The sequence below is a fragment of the Pelodiscus sinensis genome, chromosome 1 (assembly GCF_052426305.1).
Source record: "Pelodiscus sinensis isolate ZL-2025 chromosome 1, ASM5242630v1, whole genome shotgun sequence".
Taxonomy (NCBI): Eukaryota; Metazoa; Chordata; order Testudines; family Trionychidae; genus Pelodiscus; species Pelodiscus sinensis.
The window spans coordinates 5,695,533-5,707,554 of NC_143052.1; the positions used below are offsets into that span (position 1 = coordinate 5,695,533).

At 41.5% G+C, this 12,022-nt stretch overlaps 1 protein-coding gene across 4 annotated transcripts in view; it reads left to right on the top strand.

The window, feature by feature from the left end:
* TMEM209 (transmembrane protein 209) overlaps positions 1 to 12,022 on the top strand; it is a 29,483-nt gene that overhangs the window by 12,764 nt on the left and 4,697 nt on the right. For all 4 annotated transcript variants that reach the window (XM_075925285.2, XM_075925271.2, XM_075925278.2 and 1 more), the window contains 8 exons: positions 263 to 467; positions 1,607 to 1,782; positions 3,931 to 4,002; positions 5,632 to 5,728; positions 7,387 to 7,512; positions 8,058 to 8,155; positions 10,598 to 10,712; positions 10,808 to 10,905. In XM_075925285.2, coding sequence (XP_075781400.1) covers positions 263 to 467; positions 1,607 to 1,782; positions 3,931 to 4,002; positions 5,632 to 5,728; positions 7,387 to 7,512; positions 8,058 to 8,155; positions 10,598 to 10,712; positions 10,808 to 10,905 — 987 coding nt within the window. The remainder of the gene's footprint in view (positions 1 to 262; positions 468 to 1,606; positions 1,783 to 3,930; positions 4,003 to 5,631; positions 5,729 to 7,386; positions 7,513 to 8,057; positions 8,156 to 10,597; positions 10,713 to 10,807; positions 10,906 to 12,022) is intronic.

The window sequence follows — 12,022 nt, forward strand, 5'->3', positions numbered from 1 at the left end:
TGTTTGACCTAATATAATAGGATATATCCAATCTGTCACTGGTGGTAGCATTTGATTCACCTTTCTATAGCCAAGAATTAAAATAAACCAACCAGCAACTGAAACATAAAATGCTAAAGCCAAAGTGGCATATAGTCGAACAGTGTAATAATAAGTTGGCTAAATGGGGAGCAGCAATACATTAATTTAAAAAAAAAATGAAACTAACAATTAACAATCCAGTTTTATAAAATATCACAGTAATTCACACTGTTCTCTGTAGGCGTCCAGCTTCAGTTCTTCCCCTGGTGGTTCACCGTACCCCACTAGTATTGGACCAGTGGAAAGCAGCGGGTTGAGGTCTCGCTACCGTTCTTCACCAACTGTGTATAATTCCCCTATTGGCAAAGAAGACTATATGACAGACCTAAAGTCATTAGACAGCTTCCTTCGAAGTGAAGAGGAGAAGCAACATAGAGTTCAGCTGGGTAAATAAGTAGTTCTGTTTGATTTAAAAGTTGTAGTTTTTTAAGTGCATTTGCGGGAATGTATTCCAGTTCTTCTGGCATAAGCTAGAAACAAAGGTGCCAGTCTTAATGAAGTGGACTTAAGTTATTTGCATAATATCCACCTCTTAACAATCCACCTGTAGAAAGCACTATCTGAAGATGCAGAAGAAGTTAGGTATTTTACTGAGTAGGCTAAGTGAGATATGACTTCTACAATCCTTTGCAACACAGAAGCCTTGGGAAACTTTCCAGAAAATAAAACCTTGTTTTATAGATTAAAAAATGTACAGTTGTTGACACTTTGGAGACAGGCCATGGATGCCTATAAATGACAAACTATATCTGCATAAGACTCATTGGTTATGTTAGGCCAGGGGTGGGCAATATTTTTTTGCTGCGGGCTACTTCAGAAATTTTGGAAGTGGCCCTGGGCCGCTCCAGAAGGGGCGGAGCCAGGATTCTTCCCTGCTTCCCCACCCACAGACTGTGATTGGTCGGGGGTGGGGAGCACCTTTGCCTTCCCCACAAGGTTCCCCCTAGGCGCCGATGCTCCTGATGGTGGGAGGAGACTTCACGTGCTCCCCCTTCTGCCCCCAAGCCAATCAGGGCTTGAGGAGCGGAGGAGTACGTGAAGCCTCCTTCCACCCTGCCAGGAGCACATGGTGCTTCTCGCAGGGTGGAGGAAACTTCACGTGCTCCCCTCACCCCACACTGCACACTCCTGGCAGGGTGGAGGAAACTTTGTGCACTCCCCCCAGGCCCTAATTGACCTGGGGGCGGGGGAGTAGCAGGGCCTTCGTGGGCCAGATCAACCCACTTGGCAAGCCGGATGCAGCCCCACAGAGGCCCTTTTGCCCGCTCCTGTGTTAGGCCCTGGCCCTTCATCTTGATAAGAGGTGTGGCCTATGGAATCTGCAGGTGACCTGTCTTCTGAAATGATACTTTTTATTATTAATCATCTTTGTCTCAATAATATTTTACATTTGGGTTCACTGCAGTTTATGGATGTATCCCTCCAGTCAGTGCCCTGATCTGTCATCTGTACAAGAACCTCTCGCTGCTTAAAAAGTGTTTGGCAACCAATATGCAGTAATTATTTGTTTAATGGATAATTTTAGGGAGTTCAGATTCGAGCTCTCCTTCCAGCAGTCCGACTCTTTGGAACTACAGCCGTTCCATGGGAGACTATGCACAAATGCTGAGAAAGTTCCAGTATCAGCTGGCCTGCAGGTCCCAAGCCCCATCCGCACACAAGGATGAAGCTGATCTGAGCTCTAAGCAGGCTGCAGAAGAGGTAAATAGAAAACTCAAGAGAATCAGCAGTGAAAAAAAATAACAATTGTGAATTTTGCAATACTCTGCGGGGATTGGGATGCATATATTTCCCATTCACATTACTGGAAAGAGTAGGTAAATCCGATAGCATTGAATTGCCTTCAGATAATTTAGAAAAATATTTTCTTATTACAAATTTATATTCCAAACTTCAATCTGAGCTAGTTTGTTGGTGAAGGTAATGTTGTTTCCAGCAGAGGGTAATTATAAATTTGTTTGGGGTAAAAAAGTGCCTCCTGACCAAACACTTCAGAGAGTATCTGCTGTATAGAATTTTATAGTTTTATTAGAATTAATTTCATGGACAATGGCAGGAAACAGTAAACAAAGATTTAACCTTTTTCTGTCTTAATCAGTTTCTCACAGACACCTTGGCTACGTCTACACTGGCCCCTTTTCTGAAAGGGGCATGCTAATTTTCAACTTCAGAATAGGGAAATCTGCGGGGGATTTAACTATCCCCCGCGGGATTTAAATAAAGATGTCCGCCGCTTTTTTCCGGCTTGGGGAAAAGCCGGAAAAAAGCGTCTAGACTGGCCCGATCCTCCGGAATAAAGCCCTATTCCGGAGGATCTCTTATTCCTACTTTGAAGTAGGAATAAGAGATCCTCCGGAATAGGGCTTTATTCCGGAGGATCGGGCCAATCTAGATGCTTTTTTCCGGCTTTTCCCCAAGCCGGAAAAAAGCGGCGGACATCTTTATTTAAATCCCGCGGGGGATAGTTAAATCCCGCGGGGGATAGTTAAATCCCGCGGGGGATAGTTAAATCCCGCGGGGGATTTCCCTATTCTGAAGTTGAAAATTAGTATGCCCCTTTCGGAAAAGGGGCCAGTGTAGACATAGCCCTGAATTATATAGTAATATATAACAAGTCTAGATATAGTACGTCTGTCTGGAATTCTAAAATGTAGTTTAACTGAGTTCTTGGACTTTGAGAAACGGCCTCTTCTATCAGTAAAAGTGTTTGTAAAAGTAAAAATTAACAAGAAGTCCCGTGGCACCTTAGAGACTAACAGATTTATTGGAGCATAAGCTTCGGTGGGCAAAGACCCACTTCATCAGATCTGACAAAGTGGGTCTTTGCCCACCAAAGCTTATGCGCCAATAAATTTGTCAGTCTATAAGGTGCCACAGGACTTCTCATAGTATGAATCTGCAAAAACAAATATGGCTATCCCTCTGATACTTGTCAGTAAAAATTAACTACAGTTAGTACATTCAAGCTGCTGGATATATATTGAAAATCCTTCCTTGCACTTGTACATACTCAGTGGGTTTTGTGAGACTCATAGAAAAGTCTACTGCATGTCTGAGTTTAGTGTGGCCAAAAGAAGTAGCTCTTAACTTGGCTGTCTTTTAATTTAATGTTACCCCTTTTCTCTACCTTGCACATTGATTTAGGCAGTGTAACTTTCATTAATGTAAACTTTTTCTATAAATTTTGCTTACTTAGACCAGATTTATCGTCATACAAATAGCTATGGATACCAAAATAGCACGTTTGGGGTGTGTCTACACAGCAAAGTGATTTTGGAATATCGGCCGTTATTCTAAAATAACTATGCGAGTGTCTACACAGCAATTCTATTATTTCAAAATAATTTCTAAGTAACAGACGGCGTATTTCTGTAAACCTCATTCTACGAAGAATAACGCCTATTCCAAAATAGTTATTTCGAAATAAGGCATGTGTAGACACTCCACTTCTGCTATTTCAAAATAGCCCCTCACCAAAACCATTCTCAGTTATTCCTCCTGGGGCTCTAAATCAAGATAGCACATCTACATTAGGGAAACCTACCTCAGACTAATTTTGAGGCTTCCCTGCAGTGTAGACGTGCTATTTCAAAATAAGCTATTTTGGAATAACTATTCTGGAATAGCTTATTCAGAAATAACTGTGCAGGATAGACATAGCCTTGTACTTGGTATGTAGTCCTCATGAAACATCCTGTGATATATGAACATTCTAAATCCTAGGTAGGGCATATGGACATACTGTAACTAATATCAATAAGATGACATCGGCTCTAAAAGCCATGTGGTGGTCAGCTGGGTTCCTACATGTTTCCATAAGTCTTTTAAACAACTTAACTTTTTGCCTAGGTTTGGTCGAGGGTGATAATGAATCGACAACTACTCGATCATATGGACACATGGACAGCTAAGTTCAGAAATGTAAGTCCTATCATTGCTCTTTGAATTCTAATATTTCAGTACCCTGTCCTTATTTCTGCAAAACTCAGAGCGTTGAAAATTCATGAATGCTTCAGTCCCATTAAGGCTGAGGCAAATGATGATCTATGGTATACACTTGGTAGGGTGCAATACTTTCTTAATGATCTTTGATTCCTAACACAATTCTTGCTTTTTGATCTAACTGTTTTATATTAGAAAAGAGGGGAATCTAGTTGCCGCATATGTACCTAAGTAGAACTACATAGTGTATCTGAGGATAGTATATGGCTGTGCAATTACAGACTAACACAAAGCATGTTCTCAACTGGGCAATATTAAAGTTACACGTTCAATCTTAATGCCTGCATTTGCTGACTTGTGCTGTGACATCCTGGAAACTTCAAATTGTAAAGTTCATTGCAATGAAAATGGGTAGACTTGTTTTTCCCTTTTCCACAACTCAAACTGCTGACTCCGTTTTCCTCAAACATTTCAAAATAACTCACCTGGGCTGAACTGAAGCATGGAAAATCCCATCCCAAAGGATAACAGTTTCCAAAATGTCTGAGCAGCTGAAAAGTTAAAATGAAAATCCTGACATAATCTGACGTCTAAGAACTGTTATTTCTGCTGTAGCTAATGCAGATGTAACTGTACTTCAAGGCAAAAAATATTAATCAAATAACAAATTACTCCTTCGACACACTACTTGTTGGAGTGTGTGGCATCTACCAGACATGTTTGTTTTAAGCCAATAATATGCATGAAAAGCTCAAGTGTTCACAAACAATATATTTCCATCAGCACCCTTTCTTCTTAAAACAGACTGTGGGAATTATGGACACATACAAGTGTAAATTATCTGTTTGTGTGGGTCCATTGCTTCTCTACATACCATTAGTCCCCTCACCCCCCAAAAGTCTATATCATGATCTAGGAATGTTGATCTAGAACTCACTCAGTGAACTTTAAATAGTATCAGAGGTGTAGCCGTGTTAGTCTGGATCTGCAAAAGTGACAAGGAGTCCTGTGGCACCTTATAGACTAACAGATGTATTGCAGCGTAAGCTTTCGTGGGCAAAGACCCACTTCGTCAGATGCATGTCATTTATTTAAATAGTCATTCAAATTCTAACCTGCTGGTCTACTTACTTAATGATTTTGTATTTCTCCTCTGCTGCATTAAATGTTTGTTGTTCACATTTTTACTTTGTAGTCGTAACAGTGATTAGGGCAGGGGTGGCCAACCCATTAAATGAAGAGAGCCAAAGCAGCGGCAGAAAAAATGCAAAGAGCTGCACCAAATTTTTTTTTTTTTTTTTTGGAGCAATTTTGGTTGAGTAAATGGAAAAAAAAAAAGAAGAGCTCTCTACCAGCCCCCCAAAGTTTTGAATTGCCGTACCGGATGGCTTCCCTGCCCCGATGAGCACAAGGGGCTGGGGACCATTTCTAGGCGCTGGGGCAGCTTCATGAGCTGTGGAGGAGGCTTCGCAAGCCGCGCTCTAAGTGGGGAAGAGCTGCATGTCGCTCGAGAGCCATGGGTTGGCCACCCTGGATTAGGGTATAGTAACATTTCAGTCGGGCTTCCTGTTGTTTCTTACCTCTTTAATTGTCTCTTTCCTCTACTAGTGGATCAATGAGACTATTTTAGTGCCACTTGTGCAAGAGATCGATTCTGTGAGCACTCAGCTGAGAAGAATGGGGTGTCCAGAGCTGCAGATTGGAGGTATGGAGATACTATAATAGATTTGGTTCAGTTCTCATTAGTACCTGTATTCAGGATAAAAACTTCCAGTCAGAAAAGATTGTTCTTTGCAACCTTAAGAGCCAGAAACAGGGTTTTTATTAGAGAGCTAGGGTTAGACAGCAACTTCCACAGGTGCAGAATTGCAGAAAGCACAAAATCCTTGTTACAGTTGCATCAGTGAGAAGACTATGTTCATTCCAATTGAGCCTCCTGAGGCAAATCCCTTAAGACAGTAATATAGTAATATCTCCAGTTAAACTGGTGGGCTGTGTCTACACTGGCACCTTTTTCCGGAAATGCTTAAAACGGAACAGTTTTCCGTTATAAGTATTTCCGGAAAAAGAGCGTCTACATTGGCAGGATGCTTTTCCGGAAAAGCCCTTTTTCCGGAAAAGCGTCTGTGGCCAATGTAGACGCGCTTTTCCGGAAAAAAGCCCCGATCGTTATTTTCGCGATCGGGGCTTTTTTGCGGAAAAGACTACTGTGCTCTCTACACTGGCCCTTTTCTGGAACAGTTTTCCGGAAAAAGGACTTTTGCCCGAGCGGGAGCAGCATAGTTTTTCCGGAAAAGCAGCTGATTTCTTACAGTAAATCGTCACTGCTTTTCCGGAAATTCAAGGGGCCAATGTAGACAGCTCGCAGCTTATTCCGGCAAAGCGGCTGCTTTTCCGGAATAAGTGGCCCAGTGTAGACACAGCCGTGGTGTTTAATCTGAAGTAACTGCACTTATTAACGTTGCATCAACTTGCACCAATTTAACTGAATAGAATTTGGCCTTCTGTTTTATAGGCTACTTAAGCTTTAATCTCTCCTTTAAACTCTGCTGAGACATGTATGATAAATAAACCAACTTATAATAGCTGGATGGGGAGGCCGTCAGGAATCTCCTATAGACGTAGTCAAATGGAACATTATAAATGTTGTCATATCCCCTTTTTACATCATTATATGTTTCTCTTGTCCCATAGGAGGTCTTCAGGACAGGGACTGTCTTCTTGTGCCTGTGTAGTACCTAGTACAAGCGTGGCCACATGTGGCTTCCCCCCCCCCAACCCGGGTGCGGGTCGTCAAGCCCTCCCTCCCTGTGGCTTGTAAGCCGCCCCCACATCCCCAAAAACAGCCCTCTTCTCCCAGCTCCTTGTGCTCACCTGGGCAGGGGAGCCATCTGGCGTGGCCATGAAAGATGTGAAATTAAAGATGGTGTCAGCTGGTGGGAGCTTAATGTGGCTAAAAAGCTTCTAAATGTGTTTTCTTAAATGCGTTTCTTTGGAGGGGGCGTTGTTTTGTATTTGCTTGACAACTTTGCTCTTGGATCCACTGCTATTTTGACTCTTTGCCCAGAATGGGTTGGCCACCCCTTACCTAGTATGTTTTGTATGTTACAGTGATGTAAACAACACAGACCCAATCTTGCTTCTTGTGAAGTAAACTTAGGAGTAAATTACTTCTCTAAGTTCTGAATTTGGTAGTTAGCAACATCACTAGTGATGTAGTGTTCCCGCTATTCCTAGGACCCAGCTACTCAAGTGCAACAGGCAAGCAAGTTGAACAGAATGTGTCAACTCTTTGTAAGGGAGGATGCTCAGTGTACTGCTATGGCCACAGATCATACGTGCTGTTGTTCTTTTGTATTGCAGAAGCCAGTATTAGCAGTCTGAAACAGGCCGCTCTTGTTAAAGCTCCACTCATCCCAACACTGAACACTATTGTGCAGTACCTGGACCTTACACCAAACCAGGAATATTTGGTTGAAAGGATCAAAGGTAAATGGTCATCATGCACACTTAAAAATATGCTTCATTACAGTTCCTCTGTGTCACGTGTTGTCAAACACTGTCAACAAGACCTTTGAACTTGGGTCCCGGCAGGTATGAAGGAGGGGCTGCTTTTCAAGTAGTGGAAATATACAAGCATTTGTAATTTTCTTTCTTGTTGAAAGTGACTAAATGATTTGGGGTCTTAATGTAATTGACAGTATTCTTAAAACAAAAGTTTTGTCACTCATGCACCTATTTTAATGTGTGTTCAGGAAACTCATAGGATTTGATCAATCTCTTCTCTTCCTACTTTATCCCTCCCTGATTTAATTCCAAATAAAACTGAGGTTTAGGATTTAAATCTTTTTAAAAATCCTGATGGCTATTTTTAAAGTTTGCTTCATAAGTGTATCTTACTTGCATGCCTTTCTCATGTATATTGCATAATAAAGATGCTTGATGTCTGGAATAGACATAATTAGATTACCTTCTTCCACTTCCGTTTCCAGCATTGCTCCAAAATAACTTCATATAAATTCTGTTGCCTTTAGAGCTTTCTCAGGGAGGATGCATGAGTTCATTCCGATGGAACAGAGGAGGGGATTTCAAGGGCCGTAAATGGGATACCGATTTGCCCACTGATTCTGCTGTAAGTTTGCACAGTTGTTTGATGTGATTTAAAATACATTATTTTTCAGTGCCAGTAATGGGAATATGATGTAGAGATAGAGCTTGTGAATCTCAGGAACATGATCCAAATCCTGCACACCTCATTTAACCAAGTAATCCCATTGCACTCAATGAAATTACTTGATAGAATTACACAAACCAAATCTAGCCCCATAAAGATCACAAAAGGTAATGATAGTATTTTGTCACTCATATCTTCTATGCATTTGAGAGAGTTTGTCTGTCTGCCTGTTCAAGAACGCCTCCTAAACAGTAAGAGCTAGGATCACCAAATTGGATATACAGCTTCCTCCTATTGTAACTTAATGCAAGGTAAGGGTTTGGTTGTGCTAGAAAAATGGGAAGGATTCAGAATGGATTGCCTGTCATAAAAACATACAGAAAAATGACAGACTCACCAGGCAGGTGTAAGGGGCTGACTGGGGGTGCCCCCCGCCCCCATCCAGGATTACCTGAGCCCCAAGTCTCTTGCTCCCCAGGTGCCCTTTAGGAAAGGCCAGGGGGGTCTGAAGCTCCCACCCCCCATTTGTACAGGAATATAGCTGGCTGTTCCCCTTCGTCAGGGAGTGAGGGGAAAGTGCACAGTTTGCTGCATTCCTCACTCTGGCTGGGGAGTGCAGGGGGCAGATGAACCTGGACCTGCCCTAGCTGGAGGACATGTACTCCTCCCTGGGGTGTGCCCCTGGAGCTGCAGCAGCCATGAGCAGGCACTTCTCTGGTCCCAAGCTGTTGTTGAGAGAGGGCTGGGGTAGTCCCCTCTCCTGGGTGAGCCTGCATACTGAACCCCTCATCCCCAGTCCCACCCCAGAGCAATGATTTAAATGATTTGAATGATGTTTCAATTTATCTTCCAAAAAACAAACATTGAGTTACGGACCGAAGCAACTACAGGTAAATCTAGATCAGACATAAGTAGAATGTCTGATGAATAGCTATGGTAGGTGTAGCCTGACTGGCTCTGACCTCAATAAATCAATTGTTTTTCTACATTCAGACACAATTAAGTAAAATCCTCTGTATTCAAATGAATGTTCTATAAAATAATTCCTAATACAGGAAAAAAATATGAAATGACTTCAACCTTCATTAAATGTCTAATTTCAGTTCTCCAAAGCAGATGGCAAAGTAAACAGACGTGACAGAATAGTAAATGTGGATTGAATTGCCTTATACCCATTTAATCGAATATTGTTTGCTGTGAAATCCTAAATGACTAAACTCAAAGAAGTAAATAATGTAGTTAGAGAGAGACTCCGGTGTGGATCAGCCCAGCAACGTCAAAGGCTGTGGATAAGCATTTCTCAGCAAAAACTGTGACATGTACTTGAAAAGAGTGAATTAAAATACTACTTCTGTTGTCAAAAAACTGACACAACATAGCTGCAAAGAATAATGACAAGTAGCTGAGTGACACAATTTTGGGGTTTATTTTTCTTGCTGTCTGCAAGAGAAGATGGCTGGTGTTCTGTCTAGAATCAAGTGGCTGTCTACCAATTCTTAAGAGAAAGCACTTGTAGTTCTGAGACAGAACATCATATCATAGAATTCGCTTCCCCCTCCCTTCCACGACCAACCAGATGAGATGCCATTGGAGACTACTTTAAATATCTGAATACTCAGAAGACTAGTACTAATAAATCACCCCAAACTTCTGTAAATCCCTGAATGAGCTTTTAGTCTATAATATATTAAATGAATATTAAGGGAATGTTAAAATTGCAAACTTCAAGAAAAAAAGTCAACAGGTGCAAAATCGGAGTATGTGCAATATGAATAATATTACTCTAAGAACCTTAATGTTGTGTACACATTTAACACTAACATTTAGTAGGTACAGTTTTGTTTTATCTGCTTGCTATTCTGTAGTAGTTTTAGCACACTTTCCCATATATAGGGTGACATTAAGTTTTACAAAAACCTCACGGTGGGAGCATATGGTTTGCTAAGCCATGGTTGGTTAGACTCTGTCGATCTAAACCAAACCCTCAAAGTTGATGGTGAGGAACAGAAGTAGGAGGAGAAGGGGGCAAAATAAATATTCTGGTTTGGGACATATGTTTACTACTGAATTCTGCAACTTGGTTTTGAGGTTCAAGAATAAAAACGTTGTATATCTGAGCCTCAATGCAGCCATTGACATGCAGCCATCTCTGGAAGGGAAGGAACATGCCACATGGCTGACGTTTTGCTGTTCGGCTGACGAATGAACTTTGACTTGTCAACATCTTGCATAAATATTCTGGCCAGTGTTGGGCCACTGAGAATGGTGAAAGCACTCCACTGTCCTTTTTAAAATGTGCTGGGTTCAATCATTGCTGTCATAGGATCACTGTCTCTTGGATTCTGTAACTAGTATCTGCAACTGTTTAACTTCTAAATTCCAATTTATTTTTCTTTTCAGATCATTATGCACGTGTTCTGCACTTATCTTGACTCCAGGCTGCCTCCTCACCCAAAATATCCTGACGGCAAAACATTTACCTCGCAACACTTCATTCAAACACCAGATAAGCCAGGTATTGGCATCCTTGGTTTTGTTTGCTGGGATTGACTGCTTGGGTCATGTTTACTGCCTTTGTGTTCATATTATCTCTCAACTTTTCTTTCATAGATGTTTCAAATGAGAATGTGTTTTGCATCCACCAGAGCACCATCAATCCTCCTCACTATGAGCTTATCTATCAGTGTCAAGTCTACAACCTACCCAAGGTATGAAAGCTGCACAAACTCTGAAGAGTAGCTGATATTGATTAATTATCTTTTTTGAGCGGTCAGGTTTATTGACCCGGAAATTGTCTTTGAATATAGCAGAATTGCGTGGAGCATGCAAGTTAACTTGTTCTATTGACAACCCCTGATATATAAGTTGCTACTAAATAAACTCGTGAAGTCATTCTGCCGCTCTACTCTGCACTAGTTAGGCCTCAGCTGGAGTACTGTGTCCAGTTCTGGGCGCCACATTTCAAGAAAGATGTGGAGAAATTGGAAAGGGTACAGAGAAGAGCGACAAGAATGATTAAAGGTTTAGAGAACATGACCTATGAAGCCAGGCTTCATGAACTGGGCTTGGTTAGTTTGGAAAAAAGAAGATTAAGGGGGGACATGATAGCGGTTTTCAAATATCTAAAAGAGTGTCACAAGGAGGAAGGAGAAAATTTGTTCCTCTTGGTTACTGAGGGCAGGACAAGGAGTAATGGGCTTAAAGTGCAGCAGGGGAGGTTTAGATTGGACATTAGGAAAAAATTCCTAACTGTCAGGGTGGTCAAATATTGGAATAAATTGCCAAGGGAGGTGGTGGAATCTCCCTCTCTGGAGATATTTAAGAACAGGTTAGATAGACATCTGTCAGGGATGGTGTAGACGGAGCTTGGTCCTGCCTTGAGGGCGGGGGGCTGGACTCAATGACCTCTCGAGGTCCCTTCCAGTCCTATTATTCTATGATTCTATGAATAACACCATTACCATGAAATGTCTCAGTAGAGTACCTAAGGCAGTAGCTTCCCCTTATTGTATGTTTTGGATTTTTTATTTTTTTTTATACGTTGCTAGTGTTTGAAATAAGTAATATAGGCCAAGTGGTCTGTGTTGATTCTTCTGCGCTGGCATATCTCTTGTCTCTTACCAGCAAAAGTCTGTGTTGGGAAAACTTTCCATTCCCGGAACCAAAAGATTAAATTGATGTTGTACTACAAAGTGATAAGCATTCGATCCCTGATCAAAACTTGAGCCCTAGTTCCAAAAATGATTGGCAATTCCTCGAGTCTTTAAAAGAGTGGAAGGTCATAATCCAGCCTAACAAATTTTCTTTTTTTGCATTTGTTTCACT